This window comes from Sorex fumeus, unplaced genomic scaffold (genome assembly GCF_029834395.1).
Source record: "Sorex fumeus unplaced genomic scaffold, SorFum_2.1 ptg000072l, whole genome shotgun sequence".
Classification (NCBI taxonomy): domain Eukaryota; kingdom Metazoa; phylum Chordata; class Mammalia; order Eulipotyphla; family Soricidae; genus Sorex; species Sorex fumeus.
Genome location: NW_026606129.1, coordinates 23,787,666 through 23,811,527, shown reverse-complemented (window position 1 = coordinate 23,811,527; position 23,862 = coordinate 23,787,666). Strand labels below are relative to the sequence as shown.

At 35.0% G+C, this 23,862-nt stretch overlaps 1 protein-coding gene across 1 annotated transcript in view; it reads left to right on the top strand.

Moving 5' to 3' along the window:
- ZNF385D (zinc finger protein 385D) overlaps window positions 1-23,862 on the top strand; it is a 369,440-nt gene that overhangs the window by 268,074 nt on the left and 77,504 nt on the right. The window contains exon 4 of the mRNA XM_056129228.1: window positions 12,874-13,036. Coding sequence (XP_055985203.1) covers window positions 12,874-13,036 — 163 coding nt within the window. The remainder of the gene's footprint in view (window positions 1-12,873; window positions 13,037-23,862) is intronic.

Genomic DNA, 23,862 nt, shown 5'->3' with positions numbered 1-23,862 from the left:
CTTTGCTCCTGTCAGAATGATCTCATAAAATTTTAATTATATTAATGTCTTTATTATATTTTTGCAATTTATTTAGGAGGAAGGACACTCCCAGTGGGGATTCACAGGCAGTGTGGAGCAGGCTCTTGCATGGAAAGCCTATGCTCCAGATCTTTTTTTCCTTTTATTTATATTGGTTTTAGGACAACACTGGCAGTGTTCAGGGATTGGTGGTACTCAGAGGCCTAGATGAGATAGTAGGGATCGAACTTGGGTTTACCACATGCAAACTGAAAGCTCTACTTGCAGTACTATCTCTCTATTCCTCCATGCTCTAGACTTCTGAAGTCATTATCCAGCTCTGTGTTTCTCTACTTTAAAAATATTTTGAGCCATCTTTCTTTGAATATGGCACTTTAAAAAAAAATCTCAGGGCTAGGACGAAGGAGACGTTTCTGGGGCCTGCTCGAGGCAATCGACGAACAACAGGATGGTCGTGATCGTGATCTTTCTTTTGGGGGAAAGAAAAGGTTAAGAACGTAATTCTAATCCTTGTTTCATTTTTGTTTTCTGTTTCTTGAGTTTTTGACCTATGACCTTACTTCCTCTTACCCCAAAACATAATTTAAAAAATCATTTATTTACTGGCAGAGCATAAGGGCTGATTTCCCAGTGGTGCTAGGTCTATGAGCTGTTGCCAACAATGCTTGTCTATATAAGTATGCCAAATGGTTCAGTGCTAGCTTCCTGCAATGCAATGTTCTTTGTACACAGTAACACTAAGGTACATGAGAACTACCAAGACTAGACCTGGTGATGTTCAGTGGCCATACAGTGCCAGGGATAAAATTTGGGGTCTTGAATATACAAGGCATGTGCTCCAGCACTTTGAAATATTTCTCTTCCCAAGATTATTATCTTTGTTATAATTGTTATTAATATTATAATTTGAGTAGCACTGTTATAGTATTAACAGTCATCTGTTAATAATGCATATGGTATTACAAATGGTAATAACACATGTACACATTTCTTGTGTCTTACCACCTCCAGTGTACTCAAGTCCTTCAGTACTGTTAATTCTAGTCCATTTCTTTTCTCCTACCCCCATACCACTGCTTGTTAATTTCAGTTGTGCAATCCACAATCAAGGTTTTGTCATCACAAGTCAAGATTCATAACTGTGTATGGAAGACTTTCTATACAAGACCTGACATATGTGCAATGCTACTGATAGCTGAATGCTTCATATTTGGGAAAAGGCAACCTCAACAATACAGAATTTTCCTCATTTTAGAACATCGTCATTAATTTGTTTGAGCTGACATTAAAACAATTGAAGACAGGAAACCCCCAGATACACTGATGATAAGAATAGTATCCAGAATATAGGTCAAAATGGGCAATGATGAAAGTATATTAATGACCAAAGATAGCAATAATGTTTTTATGAAGAACATAATAACATTTATGTACCTTTCATCTTTTCCCAAAAAATCTATTTATTTACAATACAGTTTTAAATAGTTTCATCCACATAGTTTTTTAACAACATAATCAAGACGTTGGGCCGGAGCAATAGAATAGCGGGTAGAGAATTTTCCTTGCAGATGGCCAACCCGGGTTCAATTCCTCCACCCCTCTTGGAGAACTGGGCAAGCCACTGAGAGTATACCACCCACACAGCAAAGCCTGGCAAGCTCCCTGTGGCATACTCGATATGCCAAAAACAGTAACAAGTCTCACAATGGAGACATTACTGGTGGCTGCTCAGGCAAAATGATGAACAACGGGAGGATAGTGCTACAGTGCTGTGCTACTCAAGACCTTATTTTCAGATTCCCTGAACCAATGATCCATGGACCCACCCACATCCACCCATGTTCATTTTCAGCCCCTACCTGGTAAACTCAGTTCTGTAGATCAATTCTCAGATTCTGTTGCCTTTTAGCATTCTTGATTGAATTGTTGGGTTTCTTTATATTCCCTACATGAAAGAAATCACTTTGTATTTTTTTCTTCTTATTATTAACTTCATTCAGTATATTACTCTCTACTTCAATCCAATTAGCAAGAAACTGCATGACTTCATCTCTTCTTACATCTGAGTAGTATTCCATTGTGAAATGTAAACCACAGTATCTTAATCCACTTAATCTGTTCTTGGCCACTTGTGTTGTTTCCAAAACTCAGTTATTTTAAATAGAACTTTGATTTTTATAGAAGTAGCTTCTAAAAGTGTTTCTACTCTTGGGGTAAATATCAAGAAATGAAATATCTGTAACCTCAGTTCTTAATTCTTTGAGAAGTCTCCAGACTGTTTTCCATAGGGGCTGAACCAATGTACCATCTCATCAACAGTGGATGAGAGTTCCTTTCTCCCTATTTCCTCCCCAGCATTGGTTGATTCTGTACTTCTTCATGTGTGACAGTCACACTCCTTGAGGTCATATCTCACTATTGTTTTGATTTGCATTTCCCTGATAGTAAGTAATGAGCAGCCCTTTTTCCATGTATCTATTAGCCATCTGGATATGTTTTTTTTAAGAATTGTCTATTCATCCTTTCTACCCATTGTGAATGGGATTGTTCATTTTTTATTTTTCTTAATTTTTATAAGTGCTTTATGTATCTTGGATTTTAACCCTTTATCATGTGAAGGGTAAGTAAGTAAAAGTCTTCTCTCACTCTGATTCTGCTACTTATTAGCCTTATGCATTGTGCAAGGTAACTCATGGTGGAGTCAAGTAAGTTGATTTTCCACTGTCTATTCCGGTGTTGGTTGAAAAGATTTACAAGTATGGTTTTGAGTTAAACATACTTAGGATGAGTACAGTTTTCACCTTACTATGTGTGTAAACTATTGTAGTGATCAGTCTGTCTCATCAATAAAATACCATTATAATTTCTTCACAGATATTTGTAAAGTCATAAGAGAAAGATACTTGTAAGGAATAAAGTAATATGAATAAATAGATATTTGTAAGGAATACATAAATATGAAAACAATATGAATATCAATACAGGATGTAGATATAACAAAGTCTTCAGCATACTACCTCACACACACATGAAATTTTCATACTTCCCACACACAAACTATCACCATAGAAGAGAACACCAGGTTCCCCTTTGCCTTTATGACATGCTGAAATTTTCTTCCTAGCAACAACAGCAAAAATCACTCTGGCCAGTGGCACTGAACCACTTTTACTGAAGACTCCTGGAGAACATTGTACTGTTAGAACCTGAACACAAGTGGGAGTTTTTTTTTTTAACACTAAATACTTTTTTTGCTGACATAACTCATCTACCATAAACATAAACTGTTTTGTAAACATGAGAATGATATTTTGGTGTACCAAGAATAAGTCTACATAACTCAGGATTCTGAAAATATTATCACTAATTCTTCCTAGATTTCTTATCTTTAAAATCTCAAAGGCATTTATTTTGTAAAGTTTGGTAAATAAAATTTAAGAACAGTAAGAGTAATATAAATGCATCTTTTCTATGTATCAAATATTTTCCTACACCAAACTTTATTTGAAATGTTAAGTTTTCCAGATTTTCCCCTAAAAGGCCTCACTTTAAACTTCTTTGTTAAAAGGAAAGGCTTGTGGTAGGTCAACTGAGATTCACTTTGACATCATTTATTCCATTGAATTGGGTGAAGGGTTTTTCAATTTTTCTAATGCTTGATATCTTTTCCTCTTGGGTTTTTATATTCTCTTTAAGTAAATTTCAGTTTAGCATTTTTGTTTGGTTTTGGCCCATACCTTATAGTGCTCAGTTCTTTACTCGTGGTGACACTCAGGGGACCACATGTGGTTTTATATGCCAGAGATAGAATCCATATTGACCAAATTCAAGACAAGACCCTTTTTGCCCAAACTAGCTTCGTTACAATAGAACTTACAAAAATTCCATACTTTAAAAAATATTTTTATTTTGCTTTGTTATTTTCTAGAGAGGAGATTCATAAACATAGCTTAATTTTTTAGTGTAGCTTGTTTTCCACCTAACCCCATAGTCACAATAACTTTTTCTTTATGCACCAAACCTTATAAGCTATATCTGACTCCACAGTAATTTCTTATCACAATTTAGTGAGTTCCTGTGAATAAATGAAAGGTGAAATATTTGAATGGGGGTAGATCCTGCTTATAAAAATATCTGTTCTTCAAAACTTTAGTGCTATTTTTCTCCATCTTTCCCCAGTATACTCAATGCACTTCACAAAACTGATTGGTTACAAACATTCTGACTCAAATATGTGCCATTATTTCATAGACCAAATGAATCTTATTAACAATTCATGTTCTAGAGGTTGTTTGGGGGACAAGATTAAAGGAACAATTGAATCTATTCTCCAATTTTTGAATTAGAGATTAAGAATGCTACAAAACTACAAAGAAAACTCCTGTCTTATTTTGTGAACAAGGAATTTAATCATTTCTCCCTAATGCAAGCTGCTCTCAGCATACACAGATATATATTATCATGTGGATTTGTGGGGAGAAAAATAGGTTAATGATGTGACTGCTAATTTCTCTGTATTGTTTAAGAGCATAAAAGATTCCATTTTGAAATTTTTAAGTGGTGTTATCAGAGAAATAGCTTGTTCTGAGTACTGAAAAAAAAATTAGCAGCATAGTTGAGAGAACTTAGTCTTTTAAATACCTAAAAGCAGTATCATCCCTGGAATTATTCATTGCATTTACCAATTAAAAAGAACTCTTAGTTATTCATCAATTTTTTTAAAGAGTGAGACAGTCTCTTTATTATTCCTTTGCTACATCCCAGGCAAAAGGAGCTCCCATAAATAGCACAATTTGCAGTTGATGATAAGCTTCGTCCCAGAGAAAAAATAATAGTTTGTGTTTGTGCCAGATGCTTTTCCAGCATTAACTGCCATAAAAATTCCCTGAAGTGTGTTCAGCAGATACGGCAATGTACCAAAGAGTGGCAGAGAATTAAGTTGAACCCTGTTCACATACAAAATCCACTGAGACACCATATGCATATTTTTATTTTAAAAGCCAAATGCGAAATTAATTCAACATGCATTTAATAGACACCTATTTAAAACTCTACACTATGTCCTGGGGACAGAATTATGAGTAAAATCAGGTCTTCCTCTCTCTGTTGAGGGGTTTATTCCCTTTTAGAGGGAATAGACATTCAGCCCTTCTATGGTAGTGGCAATAAATGCTACCATGCTGGCATACCCAAAACTACATGAAAGAGGTGGCATGTGGTTAATTGACATCAGCCAGCCAAATAAAGGTGCTTATCAGGTACTTGTCATACAAAGGCTTAGAAATAATTACTTCTTATGGTATTTTTCTTAAGAGAATTAGAGGAAGAGAGACTGCCTATGTATCTGTACTACAAATGGTTATCTTTTTTTAAATAAAGAATAGGAGTTGTGTTTGGAGTATGTCGGGGGTGGGGAACAAGTAAGTTTACCCAGAGGAGCAACTATAGTGTTACTTAGAGCAAATATGCATGTCATGCCAAAAATTAGACATTTTTCTCTCTTCCTGATGCCAACACCTGTGACTGCTTGACTCTTAGAAATAATTAGATTCAACATTTAATGTCTAATTCACTTACACTTGCACATGGCATATGACAGTCACACACTGGGCAATGTATTGGCTATGCACATTGCGAAAGGGATATTGTACGCTACTTGAGTAGTTAGACAAAGGGATTTTTTTCATTGATTTCCCTAAGTTTTATATGAAATATTTTTGAGATTATATCATGAGTTAAAACTCACTTAAGGTCCTTGGCTTGTTAAAACTCCTAAAAGATTAAGAAAGGAGAGCATGGCCAAAGGCTGTGTTTTGTTCATTTGAACCTTGTTCTCTAGTTTCCAGAGTCCAGATTTTTTGTGTCCACTGATCAGGACTCCAATACTAGAGTTCTGCTAGGTGGTGGTTTGGATTATAAATATACAACAATGTTGATTTTCTTAAAGGAACCAGGAAAAAACTCTCACGTTAAAGTCTCACATTTAAATAAACTATTCATTTTGATCATTTTCATCAGATACTTGAAAACAAATCAAACACTTAATGTTTAAAAATTGTGAAGTTTGTAGACTAGTTGAGAAGCCTTGAAAAAAATTAGTGAGTTCATTTGGAATCTTTTCCGCAACCACATAAGTACTTTGTGTACTTTTTTTTTTTAATAATAAAGTGTTAGTTGCTTGGTGTATTTGAAGAATTGCCATATTTTTTTTCTTTTGGCTAATTTGCACTTTTCCAGTAAATGCTAGCAATGTATAAAACTCACTCTGTTTTTATGGTTTTGCATATCCCACTATTTTTCTCTATCCTGTGGTTGTTTTTGTTCATTTTTATATCATAGTATACAGAAGACAAAAACACACTTAAAGCAAAGCATCAATCACTTGAGCTCCGGAAGAGTAACTCTTGATTAAATCATGTTTTCTTCCACTTTGGGAGCCAATGAAAATGAGTTTTCATTTCTCTTCATAATGTAGTCATCTACTTACATGTTAGCTACACAAGCACAAGGTAAGATAAAGTATTAAATATTCTTTGGGATACATGTAAGCAAGAAATACAAATACCTATGTAACAGTACTTTCCTCATTCCATTAGAGAACTTGGAAGTTGCATGTAATCACAGCAGGAAGGAAAAGATATATTGAGCTTTATTTTTCTTCATATTTTCTATTCAGAACTGTGGCATGGAGTAAAGGAGGAGATATTCTGTTGACTTACTTTTCATTTCCTTACTGTTGTGATTTTCCCTGAGTACATGAAGAATCTAAAAATGGATAACTTAAATCTATTTAGTATAAATTAAATAGTGAATTAAATATTTGTAGTTAAGGCCTAAGAGTTGTGACACAGAACCTACCTCTTGTTCATTTTTTTCGAGAGCAGAGGGACCCCCATTGCCACATAGCGAAGCATTTAGAACAGAAGTTAATGTTAGAAGGCCATTGTGCGACATATTTATTTTGGACAGAATTTCTCCTATTTACATATGAATAAATTGTATCTTACTTCCTCTTATGTCTACAACTTTGGGGGGGATGGGGAGCAGAATGGGAAGGCAGACTGGGGAATCTTGATCAAACAGGGCAGTGGATCAAAGCAAAGACCCAGGAATGTGATGCTGCTCACACCTGCTTCATTGGGATTACCCAGGCCACCTTGTAGGGGGAAGAGGAGTGAGATCTTGAGAATATTTTGTGACCTACAGATCTGTACCCAGCAATTCCTGAGGGAACACGCAAGTGCCGGGTAGCAGACCAGGGTTGACCAGCTATTCTAGTTCCAAGTCTTTATGACTTGTTCTTAAGGAAAGAAATATTTGATGATTTTGGGGGGATTATACATATTGCTAACATTTATGGATACATATTCTGTCTTCAAATGATTATTTATTAGCACTGTAGCACCGTCCTCCCACTGTTCATTGATTCGCTTGAGCAGGCACCAGTAACAACTCCATTGTGAGACTTGTTGTTACTGGTTTTGGCATATTGAGTACATCATGGATAGCTTGTCAGGCTTTGCTGTGTGGGCAAGATACTCTCAGTAGCTTGCCAGGCTCTCTGAGACAGGTGGAGGAATCAAACCTGGGTTGACTGTATGCAAGGCAAATGCCCTACCTTCCAGCTCGATTATTTACTAATCTTAAGAAATACAAATAGACTGGTTCTTTATACAAGAAGATGTCATATCTGGAGAAATTACTTATTTCTTCAGATTAATATTAAGATTAATATCAAACATGAACATTATTATGAACCACTTGGAATACCCGTAAAGTATGGGCTGCTGAGCTGCCACTTCACTTGGCTGCCACTTCACTTTTGATTCAGTTGTTCTGAGAGAGTTTGAGAATTTGTGAATGTAGGACATTTGCCTTGCATGCGGCAGACCCAGATGACCCGGGTTTGATTCCTCTGCCCCTCTCGGAGAGCCTGGCAAGCTACCAAGAGTATCTCGCCCACACAGCAAAGCCTGGCAAGCTTCCTGTGGTGTACCCGATACACCAAACACAATAACAACAAGTCTCACAATGGAGACATTACTGGACCTGCTTGAACATATCATTGAACAATGGGAGGACTGTGCTACAGTGCTACAGTGGAGCTTCCAATTGCTGCTGCTGCTTCTGGCCTGGGAAGCACACTTGGAGAGTTAGTGCTTTCTCTAGATACTAAATGAAGCCAATAGCTGATAATAGAAACATTGAAGTCAAATAAGCACTTAGACATCTACTATTGGTATGTAAAAGAGTGATATTTAAAATATGTCACAAGCCAACTGGAATACACAGCTGATCTTAAAGCCTATGGTAAACATATATTAACTCGTGTACATTTAGACTCAGTATCAGACTTGAGTGAATGTAAGCAAAATAACTAAAGCTATACAAAGATAAAATTAAAACATTTTTTTCTGAAGAAAATTTAAGTTTTCAAAATATTAATCCAAAGTGTTTTTGATGGATTTAGAATGCTATATCTTTAATTGTTTTTTCCTTTTTATCCAAAACAACTAAGCTAATTTTTCTTTGTTTTGTTTTGGGGCCCCATCAGGCAATGCTCATAATTTACTCCATGCTCAGGGATCACTTCTGGTAGTGCTTCAGGGATCACATGCAGTTACAAAACTTGTATCTGATGCATGAATATTCTCTATGTTCAAACTGTATCTAATATATAGTGTTCTTTATTTTAACTATTTGAATAAACCATGGTCAGCTGTGGGTAAGGCAAATGCCTCTGCACTATCTCTATATTCCCTAAACAAATTTTGCTAAAATAGTTCATATATTTAAAAACAAACATTATGAAGAGATAGTATGAGAGGTTGAATGCTTGTCTTGCATGCAGTTAATACAAGTTCATTACCTGATCCAGCTATGGTCTCCCACGTACTACCTGGGGCTGCTACAGAGCAGAAATTCAGCAATTTATCCTGAAATTTGTGAATGTGAATAAAACATCCCCCCGAAACAAAACCAGAAAATAGAACCAAACATAGAACTTGTCTAACCTAACTTATATTTCTTCTTTCCATAGAGACTGGTAACTTTTAAAATAATCATTGTTCCTTTTATTGGTGCTATAATTCAATTTACTAATATTCATTTTATTTTACTAAAATTTGTATATGATGTATAATTGTGTATACTACATGGGCCAGAGCAATAGTACAGCTGGCAGGGCACTTGCCTTGCATGCTGCCAGTATGGGTTTGATCCCTGGCACCACAAATAGTGCCCTTAACCCAACTAAGTGTATTTTCCTGAGTGCAGAGCCAAGAGTAAGTACTAAATACCACTAGGTATGATCAAAAAAATTTTATGCTATAAATTTATGTGATATAATACTAACAAATACTATGTTGTTCCTTATGAAATCATGTAACCATTGAATAACCAAATTTGCTACAAATAAGTGTTTTAAGTAAAAATAAAATACTATGTGATATAAAAGAGATACAGAGTAGAAGTGTACAAGATTTTTATACAAAGAAGTAAAATTACATTTAATACTATATTTCCAGTGATTTTCAAAAGATAAAATTGAATTATTAAAGAACATTCTCAGTTTACTAAATTTGTAGATATATCTGTTCCTCTAACACATGTTAGTCATTTAGCAACATTTTTATTTACTTTAGAAGTTAAGTTAAATTTAAAATTAAAGACATTTTGAAATAATTACATAAGATCTGAAGATGAATAATTTGAGTACTGATAGTTGGATGTGTCGATGACATATGAAGTTGCATCATTGTATTTTACAGGAATGTGTGGGCATAGACTTAATATCAGAATTGGTTTCTCTGGATGTACTCATGAACTTTCTTGGTGTCATATGCTATTGAAAGGTCAGGAATTATGAGTTTTATACAAACTGCACTCGTTTGCAATAAATATTCGAAAGTAAGCTCAATGTCAGTTTGTGTAGCTTTCACTTCTGTGTACTACCATCATCTAAGTTTGTTTTCATTTTTAAATACAAAATTCTAAAATGTGCTGTATACTTATCTAACCATAAAATCATTCCTGTGATAAATAGCCTCTTGTGTCTGTTAGGTTCCAGATTTCTGGGAATAATATGACTCAGAGACTGACTAATAAATAATAGGAAACAACCTGGGAGGGAATGAGGTTTATGAAATCTCTGTGTGTCTCTACCCAAAGGAAAAGTCCATGATGCTTGGAGACATCTCTGGATTCTGTTATTTTACAAATTTCCAAGCAATATTCCTTCTTATATTTAACCTCTGTAAAAAGTCAGAGAAAGATTGGATAGGCTAAAAAATCATTCCATCACTAAAGAAACCTAAAGATATAAGGAAAGCTGCCTCATTTATTTTTATAAGAAATAATATACTTTTATATGTCACTCCAATATCAAGTTGAATCAGCAATTCTGTAGGTCATATTATAATCTAGAAAAAATAATATCTATATAATCCCAAGTTACTCCAGTAATTTTACAAACATTAAATAAAGGCTAATACCAAATTTTAAAAAAAAGATCACTCAGAGGGATTATCTATCTATAGTAGGTTAATAATTTTATGCCCATTTCAGCCATGACAAGCATGCATCTTGCACAATTATATAATATTGTTTCAACTACTAATAATACTCTTTTTCAACACCACCATTATCTCTTAAATTCTGTTTCATGGTGTCTCCATATCATTTTGAATCTTCTATCATTTGCTTTTTTATACCAAACTTGTGGGAAAGTTTGTTACTTTTTAATTGATTTGAAAAGTCTTAATTATGAGAATTATCATCAGGGTTCTTTAGGACAAGTGAGCGTTTAATTTTTTGTTAAACTGTTTTGCCTTACCTTGCTTTTGTAATATGGCATGTGCCTTAGGGCGGCATCTCCCAGCTATTGTCCATTTTTCTCATGTCCTTTCCTAAGCCCCTGAGCTATGACACTAGTAAGAAACACTGCTGTACAGACAGTTTTTGGGAAAGGAAGGTGTAAGTACATTTTCCTTTGAAAAAATATTCTTAGCATAAAAAATAGTATTTGCTCGAGCGGGCCCAGTAACGTCTCCATTGGAGACTTTTGTTGTTACTGTGTTTGGCATATCGAATACTCTCGGTAGCTTGCCGGGCTCTATTTAATATTTAAAATAGTGATATTTAGTCTGCCTACTATATTAAAACAATGTATTATCTGATTTGAAATATCACTGACAATGCAAATTTGCTAGGAGGCAAAAATGTGTATTTGGAGGTATAAGAAGAGAAGACATTGTTAATCTACAGTCAATATTTTACTACCTAAATAGAAAAACATTCTTCTAGACTAGGGTAAGACAGAGAGAACGGAGGAACTTTACGTTAAGGTAAAAAGTGTAACCAGCTATCTAGAGTAGATGAACAATTGTATTATGAGTTTAATGTAATATAACATATTTATTTCAAAAGCTATATGGCCAAGGATTTATGAAAAAGGAACAGTACTAGGCAGGAAAAATGGAACATGACTATACCTGAGTACATTCTTCGTGGTAATATAATTAATCTAATGAATCACGGGTTTTCTATTAACTATAAAAAGTCTTAACATCATAGTTTGGCTCACTTTATGTCTTTGGATGTTATGTGTTGTTAGAAAAGTTGTAACTGATGCATGAGTGTCCTCTCTGTTCAAACTGTTTCTAATATATAGTTTCCTTGTTTATGTTCTTTCAATAAGGGTACCTAATCCTTTGAATATACTTGTCAGAATGATGCAAATGAATTTCTTGATGATCTATTTATACAAAAATACTTACTACCGCATCCTACCTACCACAGTAGTTGCTATTGATGCAGAGAAAAGTGTGATTATTGTTTTGCCTGGAAAACAATAATGTTAAGTATAAATAAGGTCTATAAAGTATAATAGGCAATCTTTCATTGAGATTTCTTCTTTGTAAAGTGACATTTTAAAACATTTTACATTAGAAAACATATGAAATAAGAAGCTTCCTATCTATTCAAAACCACAATGATTTTTTTAATAAATAATCATAAATGTTGATTTAAGATGATATCTTTGAAAATAAAACAAAAAGAGAATTTCTTTGTATCTGCTCATGTGTTCCCCCCAAAATAGTTATAAGAAAATAGAAATTTGGGAAACATAGTACCATTTTTTAAAAAAATCTCCAAAAGCACAGTCAAAAGAATTGCATTAGCCCTATTGAGTAGTCTTCTGACAATGAACTAGGACATAAAAGATCTGTATTTTTGAAAGAGTTCCACTAGCTTAAATTGCTCTATGGGAAGCAAGGAGAAGAATCAGAAAATTACCCAGCTCACATGTACTACCATTTGGACATAGGTAGAACATTTCCTTTTAAGACCTCAAATTTCACTCCTAGTCTTTAGGGTGCCTACTTCGCTTGTTATATGTAAACTTTTCCTTGTAGATATCTGTTGGGCACTGTTTTAATAAGATGCATTGTAAATAGAGAAAATGCATCTCCTGAGTCAAGGTGAGAGTTACTCTTCTCTCAGTCCTTGCTTATCTTTGGGAGCCCAGCATCTTCTGTGGCAAGACAAAACAGATGTAATTATTTTTTTTCCCACCTCACACCTCACAAACAAAACATTGTAGATGTGTTACTGTTCAGTTACCTTTTTTTTATTTCAAGAGAAGCAAGACCATCCCTCCTATCTGAGATTTTAGAACTTGGTTCCCATTGCTTTCTCGCATCATTCTAAACAGAATCCTACTGTCTGGTTATGGCCAAGTTAGTATGAATGGTACCTATTATTGAAAGGGAGTCTGTATTTGCAGTAATACAGAGAATGTTAGTTTAGAAATGAGCCTGATTGCATGGTTCATTTTGTTCTCCTTTGTAGAGCCAGGCTGCGGCCCACTACAAAGGCACGAAACATGCCAAGAAGCTCAAAGCACTGGAAGCCATGAAAAATAAGCAGAAATCTGTAACTGCCAAGGACAGCGCAAAGACTACCTTCACCTCCATCACTACCAATACCATCAATGCCAGCTCTGACAAAACAGGTTAAGAGATGATCTTCGTTGTTGTCATCATCAGTGTTGTTTGGGATCCCTTCCCTTGTCTAACCTCATGTCTGTTTACTTATTTTCCTTCTGCATTGATTCATGCTTGATCCATCTCTCTGTGTAATGGTAATTGTCTTCCTTCATATTTATAATACCCATAAGCAATTAAGTTAATCATTAGTAATAATGCATATATTGCATTTGAAAGAGTCATATGACTGTTTCAAAAGAACACAAAGATCATAAAGACATTTGAAATGGTCTTCTATGACCCTTCATGCAAAGTGAACCTCTGCAGTGTATATGTTTCACATCTTGTATGCAGCACCTTAGCCTCGAAATGCATGCCAGATTTGATTTAACTGTGAGTATACAGCAAACTATGCAAGATGAATCGAAAAGACCCCAATAAGGGCATTATTACTGACAGGTCTTAATCTCATAAATCCCAAACATTGCATTGTTTTTTAGTGACTCTGGTTCTGGGCTTGTTATGGCTGGGTAGCATTCATTTTGCAAACACAGGTAAGTGTTATTCAAATCAATTATTCTTTTTAAGTCTTTGCAGTGAAATAATGGTCTCTGAATGGCCTCTTGGGAGAGTTTCTGCAAACAACCAGTTTACTAACAGCAGGGGATACCGGTGGGGTTTCCTTGCATGCTGGCATTTAAAAATATAAGATCACTTGTCTTCAAAATCTGCATAAAAAGACACCAGTGTGATTAACGGACATGTCTAAATCATTTTCTAGAGAAAAAGGAATGGTATATATTCATCGTTTTCCAGTCCTAAAATGGCAACTGGTCTTATCAACATAGATTTTATTGTCTTAACTACATTCTCCTCTATTGTCTTAAATAAAAGGGAGGTCTAGTTAAGACAATCTAGTTAACTACTGGAGAATCTGGTTGTGACTGATGAAAACCAACATGATGTTAACAAAAACAAATTAAACAGATGAATTAAATGAATTAAACACACACATATATATGTACATATGCATATACAGATATATATACATACATATATATGTATAATTGAAAGAGCTGAGAAGTTTTTTTTTCCCTTTGTGAATCTATGAGGGAAAATGATGTCTCTGAGCATCTGTGATACATCCTACATTCTTCATCAGGTATTATTAGTTGATGCAACATGAATTCTTCACAAGAACTCTGTAGTCTAAAGGCTGAATATATTTGTCATTGTGATACTGTGGCAAGTTGTTGGGCATGTTGTAGATGCTGACCAAATATCTGTTGGGCTGCTAAGTTTTTTCCTCACCTTTTTCTCCCTATGATTTGTTTAATTTTGTGTTATAATGTACTAAAAGAATAATGGACTGATTGCCATAGTCACTTCTTTAGTATAAAAGGCAATGACTGGGTTGTGCTATCTTATTAACTTAGATACAAAGCCAATTCTTCCAGGGGAAAGCATTAATTGTTTTTTCCTGTCAATGGAAAACTCACTGTTTCCAACTTAGGGACTCGGGGGAGGGCAGAGGGAGAAGGGGAAGAATGAGTATAGTGATGAAGTAAGTGTAATTTTTACTTCCAGATATTAGGGCAAAGATTGGAATTTCTAAAACTATGTGTTCCCTGGAGAAATGTTTTCAATTTGCATAAGGATAATAGGGATATACAAAAGATGATGTTGATATAAAGGAGTTTGGTATAAAGATATGAATCTGGTGTAAAGATTTGACTGCCCTCAGACTTTTCTACTCTATGTTTTATCAATAATTGATATTTGCCAGCTGCCTCTTTCAAATTCAAGAATATCTGTTACAATATCAGGTGAAGCTGCTTATTTGGGCTGGGAAAAGTTTTGCACAGGTGGGCTCTGTTTTGTTAATGAACGATGTATACATAACCCCATCTCTAGATTTATAGGCCAAATTGAAAAGGTTAAAATTCTGTAAGACTCTATACTTTTGTAAGTTGAATGAAAGCAAGTTTTGAACTGAATTATATGAAAGAAGCTAAATAAAACAAACAGATTTTTAGGGAAATTTCCTGACTGTCTCTAATGATTGATTCTTATTTTGAAATAATGAATTACCTTTTACAAACTAGAGCTAGACACAATTCCAGGAGTGCAGCAAGAGAAAAATATTTAGCATATGAGAATGATTGTTCTCTGTTGCAGAAAAGTGTGCAGAACAAGTCTGTAAAGGTAATAAAATTATCCTAATGCCACAGGAAAGAAATGAGGGACATTAGGAAGGGCATCATTCCTAATCCACAGGAATGATTACACTGAAAAAATTTAAAAGAACCAAATTACTAACTCATGGAGTTATAAAACAGATTACATAATGCATGGAGTTATAATCAAGTATTCTAAACCAGGTTATGTCCTTAAAATTGGACATCCACAAAAATGTCCATGTAAAGCTCCTCTCCACACGGCCAATCAGTTATAGACTTGTCTTCAGTTGGTTACGTATAACTCAGAGTCACCTATGGTAATAAATTAACATTTTCTGAAAATGGTCCCTTGTCTTTTTTCTTACTGTGTCTTTCCTCTATACCTTAGGAAAGAGCTCTACCCAGAAAACAAGATGAATCCTTGACTTAATTTCTGAGAATTAAATATTTTGAGGCAGAAGAAGAGACATTCTCTTCATAGAAATAAAATCAAGGGTTTTTTTTGTTTATTTGTAATTTGGGGGATGGGACTTTCTCCCGAGTGGTGCTCAGGAGGTTTCAGATCCCCATCCTGACAATTCCATGTGAGTTCTGAGGATGTTCAGGACAGTGTTCCTCAGGACTTCTTAAGACAATGATCCTTAGGACTGCTTAGGACAGTGTTTCTCAGCACAATGTTCTTTGAGTCTGCTCAAGACAGTGTTCCTTAGGACAGTATTCCTTAGGACAATATTTCTCAGCAAAGTGTTCCTCAGGACAATATTCCTCAAAACTGTGTTCTTCAGAAAGTGTTCTTCAAGACAGTGTCCCTCAGAACAATGTTCCTCAGGACATTGTTTCTCAGGACAATGTTCCTAAGGACTGTGTTCCTCAGAATAGTGTTCTTCAGAAAAGTGTCCTCAGAACAATTTTCCTCAGGACAGTATTTCTCAGGACAGTGTTCCTCAGGATAGTATTTCTCAGAACAATTTTTCTTGTTACAGTTTTCCTCACAAAAGTATTTTTTGGTGCAGTGTTCTGTGGGAGAGTAGGACAATGCTCCTCAGGACTGCTTAGAACACTTTCTCAGGACAATGTTCTTTAGGACTCCTCAAGAAAGTGTTCCTTAGGGTAGTATTTCTCAGGACAGTGTTCCTCAGGATAGTGTTCCTCAAGACAAAGTTCCTCAGGACATTGTTCCTTGGGACAGTATACCTCAGGACAGTTTTCCTTGGGGAAGTTTTCCTCAAGACAGTAGGACAGTGTTCCTCAGGCTCTGCAGTGCTGAGAAATATTCAGGCTATCCTAGTGGTTCTTGGGGAGGGCCTCCAGTGGCACCCTGGTTATTCCTGGGGTACTATGTAGCTCTAGGGATCAAATTGAGGTCAGCTTCATATAAGGCTTGTATGTTAATCCCTGTACTAATAATCTTGTCCGCAAAATCATTTACTGTTAAGTAAAATATTAATGCTTTAGTTTATTATGTAGGTTATTTTGTGATTATTAGTTTATTATACATAAAAGGTATAGAACAGTTTGACAAAGCTGACTTAGTATTTCTTGATATAAATAAACCCATTCTTTAGAAAATGAGTCACTAAAAATGACATATAAAATACTACATATTAAATCAGATAAGGCAGGAAAAGGTAGTACAGCTAGTCTTGCCCTGGGCTTATCCAGACAGCTTGCAGTTGCCTTATCCTCCATGAAAGTTCAGTTGTGTTCATTCTTGTTTCTACAATTTGCTATGTTTCATGTACTTTGTTCTCCTGTCCATTTTTGTTGCAGAGTACAAACATCACAACACACATTTTTAAGTTTCAGTGATCTTTTTTTTTGAACCTCATGTTCTTTGTGGTTTGTTCACAACTTTCTTTCCAATTCTTTCTTGCTTATCTCTATTATTGCTTTCCCAAATATCCCTGTCTTTTTTATCTTTAAGCAATACATTACTCTATTTCTTCTCTGTAGAACTCTATGACCGTAATATTTTTCTAATGCTCAAATACACTTGTTAAAATATACCATTATGTCTTCATATTGTTAGATGCAATAGTCATTGAGAATTTGCGAATAAGACTTGATTAAACTTTTATCATTTTATTTTATTTTCAGAGCATATCTTATACAAAACTTAGTTCTATATACCAGATTATTCCCAGACTGGGGAATTTTCTCCCTCTTCTATTTTCAATAAGCATGATTATCATTCTAAACAATAATGATATCAGTAATGAAATGAATTGTGCATCTATTTTTCTGTACGAGAGTATTAATTCCTGTTCAAGGAATTCTCAGATTACTCATTATATTTTATAATTGCAAGTATTAACACCTAATATTTGCCTTTTTGTTTGCTTTAAGCCTCTAGTTACACAAGTAAAGAACACTTGACATTTCTGATACCTCTCTGGTAACTTCAATCCAGAGTTAGTTATCATACTGAATAGATAGACTTAATTAAGTTATACAATCTTTAGATCTAAGATCATTTTTCTCTGGCTCTAATATATGAATATTGCTATCAGGCTCAGTGACTTACAAATACATTCATCAGATAAAGCTCCCATATTAGAATTTAAATTTGCATTGCCACTGCAATTTAATATTTTATGTATCCCTTTCCTCTTTTTCTAAACTGAACATTTTATTCAAAGAACATAATATTTGTTTGACTAAAGGTTAAAAATTGTGGGTCTATAGTTAGAAACTCTATGATTGCCAAAGAGCATTTATTTGCTCTGAACTTGACCATGAATGTGTATTGAAATACATATTATTTGTTCAGGGACTTAGAGCAGCAAACATTCTTTTCTTCTGATAAAGAAAAAGTCAGGTGTAAAATAATGATCAGTGATTAAGCATATTGAAAATAAAGATTGGGAAAATGAGTCAATTAGACTGTAGCAAAATATGTTTTCTTTACTTTCCTGAGCATTATCTTACATGCTAACTGTATCCATAAGACCACTATCACAAAATTAAAAAAGGCAAATATTTTCCCTGCATCAATTTTGGTAGAATATTGGATATCTGGAAATAAAGGTAGAAACCAGTCCCAGTTTTATTTAAAAAATATATAGGACTAATGGAAATCAACTTTGCTTCTATTCCCATAAAAAAATGAAAGTGGGGCTGGAGAGATAGTAAAGTGGGCAGAACCTTCACCTTCAATACAGCTAGCCCTGGTTCTATATCCGGCATCCCATATGGTCCTCTGAGAATGTCAGGAGTCATTCATGAGTGCAGAGCCAGTGGAAAAAGATCAGCACTTCTGGGTGTGCCGCCCCAACAAAAAAAATTAAAACAAATGATTTTCTTGATATAGAGTTCAAATAAGCATCTCAAATATTAAAAATTATATTACACCACAACTTGGGTTTGCCACCAGAATGCCAACTATTTTAAAATTCTATTGCTTATCTGTGTAATTGCTATGATGTGGGATATATCAACACATAAACACATTTATTTTTATGTAAAGTTTCATTTTTCATACCAGTTCCTGATATATTCTGCTATACCAAATCTTCCTAATCAGTCTTATGCATTTTTCTTTAAAAAGATTCACACTTTTGTGCATTATGAATCTGTTTTGTTGAAGTTTGAGGCAATGTAAAGTCAATTGAGAAGAGGTATATTACTATCACTACCTATAGATCTGCTGCGGGGGTGCACAAATTTCTCCCTTGGGGAAATGGAAATTGCACTTGCTCCTGGAGATTTTCTTTTTGTGACCCATTCTCCTAAACAAAGCCTCCTGGGGGCAATCACTACTATGATAAAGGACCACATTGCATGTATCTTGGCTCTGTATTTGAAGCACCACTGTGAGAACATTTATGCCTAAAGTGCTTTTTCTTTTCTTAGCACTGGCTTATGACATGCTTTAGATTGGTCAAAGAAAGACTTTATCAAGTGTTCCTTTCTCAAGATGTGTGATAAGTGCTAGCAGAGTGTGCTGATAGCAGATCTCTGGAGAGATTAAAAAGAAAAGGGAAATTCAGAAGGAAAAACAAATCTAGCATTATTTGAATGTATTGTGATTTTCAGGATTTTTTAACATGAATCAGTGATTAAAAATTACATATTAGGGGTGATATGAAAATAATAGCAACAATAACCAAAAAAAACTTTCAGTACTTGTGCTAGAAAAAAATCAAAATGAATGGTATTTTTATCTTTTTGTTAGCTGCTAAAAATTATGACCTACATACATTACATAAAAACACTTCTTGAAACACAGAATTTCACAATGAATCTTTGATCTGGACAAGAACACATTGTCTTTCTCAACAGAGTAAATGAGAAAAACTATAGGACATATACTCTGGAAGGCACCTGTCCTCTAGTTTACAAGATAAGAGAATTGAGAGTAAGTTTAGTGTAAAGTAATGATATAATCTAAATAAACTAAGTTCTTTTACTAGGAATATGTATGCATTAATATAGCTGGGTGTGTGCCTGTATTCATACTCCTTGTATGTGACTATTTGACTTTCTTCATCAAAAATATCAAAGCTATATAATAAATGATGAACTAAATAGCTGACATAGCCAAGAAATGTCAGACATCTGGATAAATTTTAAAATAAAACTCCCAGTGGCTTTGTCAACAGATGCTACACTTTTGAAACATCTGTGTTTGTATGTGTGATTTTTTATACATGCATATGTGTGTATGTGTTTGTATATGTATATGTACATACACATATATATATACATACATATATCTTAAAGTCTTCCTCTTTTCATAATTTTAGGACCTGAATAAACACAATCATATAATAAAATATCTAACTAAAATAATGATTTTTTAAAGTTAGAAATCATAAATATAACAAAAACGTCAACAGTGTTCAACTATGACCATGTGAAATGAGCACTTGTAAACACATGTGCACAATTTGAGAGCTTTCTCTCCAAAGCCAAAATAAAGGAGGGTTTGCTATGTATAAATGATACACATGAAGTATGGAACATATTAAATGACACATGTCTTACAAATCAGGAAACATACAGCTTGTACTAATTCTCAGTGAAACCCAAACTAAAATGAGTATTTAAAATAGAAAGACACATTCATTGATGTTCTGCAATTCCAGACTAAGCCTGAAGTCAGACTTTGTTGGTGTTTCAGCCCTTACCCATCATTTCTGGCATCCTACTATATTTTTCTTTAACGTCAACTCCACAAAATCACTTGAGGATTAAAGACAAAGCTTATAAATTATTTTGCTTCCAAAGATCTTTACTTATGCCAATACAATCCATGAATCACTTGTTTATGCATAGAAGATGCACCTTTGTATACCATGAAGTACATGACTGGCTGCACACAGACACATAGAGATAGATTCGCACTCAGCCTGGTGCATTTCACCCTTCAGGCTTCTGTATAAGCTCTGTTGTTGCCCTAGTGAATTTGTATAGATTCCTTCTTGCCAGTCTTGTGAAATTTTCACTTTGTTAGAGCATAAAACTATATCTTCTATGTCTTTATACTAGCAACAAGCAAATTTATATTAAAATTTCAATAGTACTATATCAATTTGATTTTCATGAATATTATCCTGAGAATCTTTTTAACAGTAAAACCTAAAACACGTCTGACGATATAGAAATAATTTGAATGCATATAGTTAGTTTTACTAATTGAATCCTATTGCATTTATCTACTTTATTATACAAATCAAATATATTAACCAATGTACCTCAGAATTTAAATGTGTAACCCTTGAGTTGAGAATTTCCCAGAGAGCATAAAATTAAGTTGCTATTTTAATTATCATAATTGCATCCCAATTCATCATTAAATTACTGTGCTACTTCAATATCTAATGAGAATTAAGAACATTTTTAAAAGCGCTATTGAATCAGATTGAGTATTACTAACTCTAGGCTGTGACACTGGGTTAGGGTCAAATCAGAGGTCAGCGAACACATTTAACTCCATTGGACAGCATTTGTGTGTCTTGGTCAGTGCTCTGGTGGTTACGCTTTTGTTAGGACTTAGCTGAGGATCATCCTCAAAAGCATTTTTCCCATAGGTACTTGCATAAATCAGTTGGTGTCTGATCAAACTCTGAGTTGAAGGCATTTAAGATGCAGAGGGTGTTTCTCACCCCTCTATTCTATTCAGGAAAGGCCAGTATTAACCCACATCAGATGAGTCAGCAAAGAAAAATTCAATTTAAGAATATATGCAGGGTAGCAGTGACAACTGTGCAAGTCCTGATCAAGGGGGAAAAATATAAATCTTAAATTGAAGGGCTGAGAAACAAAAAAGAAAGACAGGGAAGACTTGAAAGCTGCATGTGTATAATAATTCCCCCCAAAACTATGTTCTTCTGTCATATAATAGGAAACAGTGATAGTTTTTTTTTTTTTTTAGGAGGAGGACAAGCCTTCTCAGATTCCTGAGCTTTTATTACTCTTAGATCAAAAGAAGTGGTACAAGTCAGAGTCAGGTATCTTGAGGAAACCAATTTTAAGAATCTTGGATTTACTGATTTGGGAACATTCAAGGCCAAGATACAGGATGATTTGCATAAATGACACTGATCCATGAACATTGCAAACCACAATGTCCAAAAGGAGAAGGAGAAGAAAAGTGCCTGCCATTCGCCTTACACGCGGCCAACATGGCCGACCCGAGTTCGATTCCTCCGCCCCTCTCGGAGAGCCCGGCAAGCTACCGAGAGTATTCCATATGCCAGACACAGTAACAACAAAGTCTCCAATGGAGACGTTACTGGGCCTGCTCGAGCAAATCGACGATCAACGGGAGGGCCTTTACCTTTTACCTTATAGAGGCAGGCAAGGGGTCAAGGTGGGGGGTGATGGGAGAAACTTGGGGACACTGGTCCTGGGAAATGTACACTGGTGAAGGGATGGGTGTTGGAATACTGTGTGACTGAAATCCAATCATGAACAGCTTTGTAATGTTTTATAAATAAATAAATAAATAAATAAATAACATTGATGCATTTGCAACTTATTATTATTATTATTATTATTATTATTTTTGCTTCTTGCGTCATACCCGGCAATGCACAGGGGTTACTCCTGCCCCTGCACTCAGGAATTATTCCTGGTGGTGCTTGGGGAACCATATGGAATGCTGGGAATCAAACCTCGGTCGGCCACATGCAAGGCAAATGCCCTACCCACTATGCTATCACTCCAGCCCCTTATTATTATTTTTAATTCAGTTTTCTGATTTGCCCTTCTAGCCTTTCAACCCAAGTTAAAACAGGGGGAAAAATAATATCCCACTCTTCATGCTGCCACGAAAGAACTTCTGGGAAAGAGTAAGTTTCTCAGTTGTCATTAAAATGATCAGAGATTTGAGTTTAACATGTGAATTCTGATTATTATTTTATTCTTTTAGTCATCTATTCCCTCATAATCACGTACTATTAAAAAGTATTTTTGGAATTTATAACATATTTTAGGAAACAAACCTAATAGATGTTCTACCCTTATTGTGTCTTTACTCTGCTTTCGAAAAAAGAAATAACCATAAATGACTACCCATGGTGGGAAATTATTGGTTAGGAAAAATCAGTAGAGTGGCTTAATACATTTCTCAACCATTTTCTGGCTTTGTTCTTTTTCTGACCTTGTTGACTAACCCTTGTTTTACTGGTTGGTCCCCTAGCCTCAGGCAGTGGCCCTCTCCATTTAAGCAGTTTTCCATGTGAATTTCATGAAATGGCCCTCAGGGGAATAGATGGCCCTCAACTGACAAACACTGGCCTAGAATATCTAGCGGAGTTAGAATGATGCCTTTCTTAGAGAGAAAGGCATAAGAGGACACAGATAAAAATAAAAGATATGTGCTTAACTAAGTATTAAGATTTATTTTATTTTTTCACCATGCTTTAATGATTTTACAATATTGTCATGCATATAGTGTTCTGAAACCACATGTACCACCACATTATCCATTCTATTTCCCTCCAACATAAAAGATGTTTTATTTTTAATTATTTTTTAAATTTGGTGGTATTAGGTCTGGCTGTGCTCAGGGCTTGCTCCCAACTCTGTGCTCAGTGATCGCTCCTTGTGGTTCTCAGGAGTCCTTATGTTGTGCTGTAGATCTAACCTGAGTTGCATAAGGCAAGCTCCCGGCCCACTGTACTATCTTGCCAGCCCCCAATATCAAGGATTTTTAAAGTCTATAATAATCCCTTGATGAAAGATAATTTTAACAATATTTAGCATCTATTAAGTGTTTGTCTTCAGTGTAGTTTCTGTCACCCAATGACGTACATTAGTGGAAGAGTCTAAGAACAAAGAATGACAACGAAGTGGCACAGGAATTCTAGTCTAGGGACTTGTGATGATTGTGGGGAACACTAATTCTTAAAACATCAACATTCCTGAAGCTGGAGAGATAGTACAAAGAGTAAGGTGCTTGCCAAATGCACAACTGCCCAGTGTTTGATCTGTGGCATCACATATGGCCCCTATTCACCCCCAGGAGTAATCCCAGAGTGCAGAACCAGTGGTAACCCCTGAATATTGTTTGGTAGGCCTCTAAAAAAAACCAAAACCAAATAAAGTAGATATATACATATAAAAAATTACAATTAAAAAATTTACGGGGGAAGGGGCTGGAGCGATAGAACAGCGGGTAGGGCATTTGCCTAGCACGCAACCAACCTGGGTTCAATCCCTGGCAT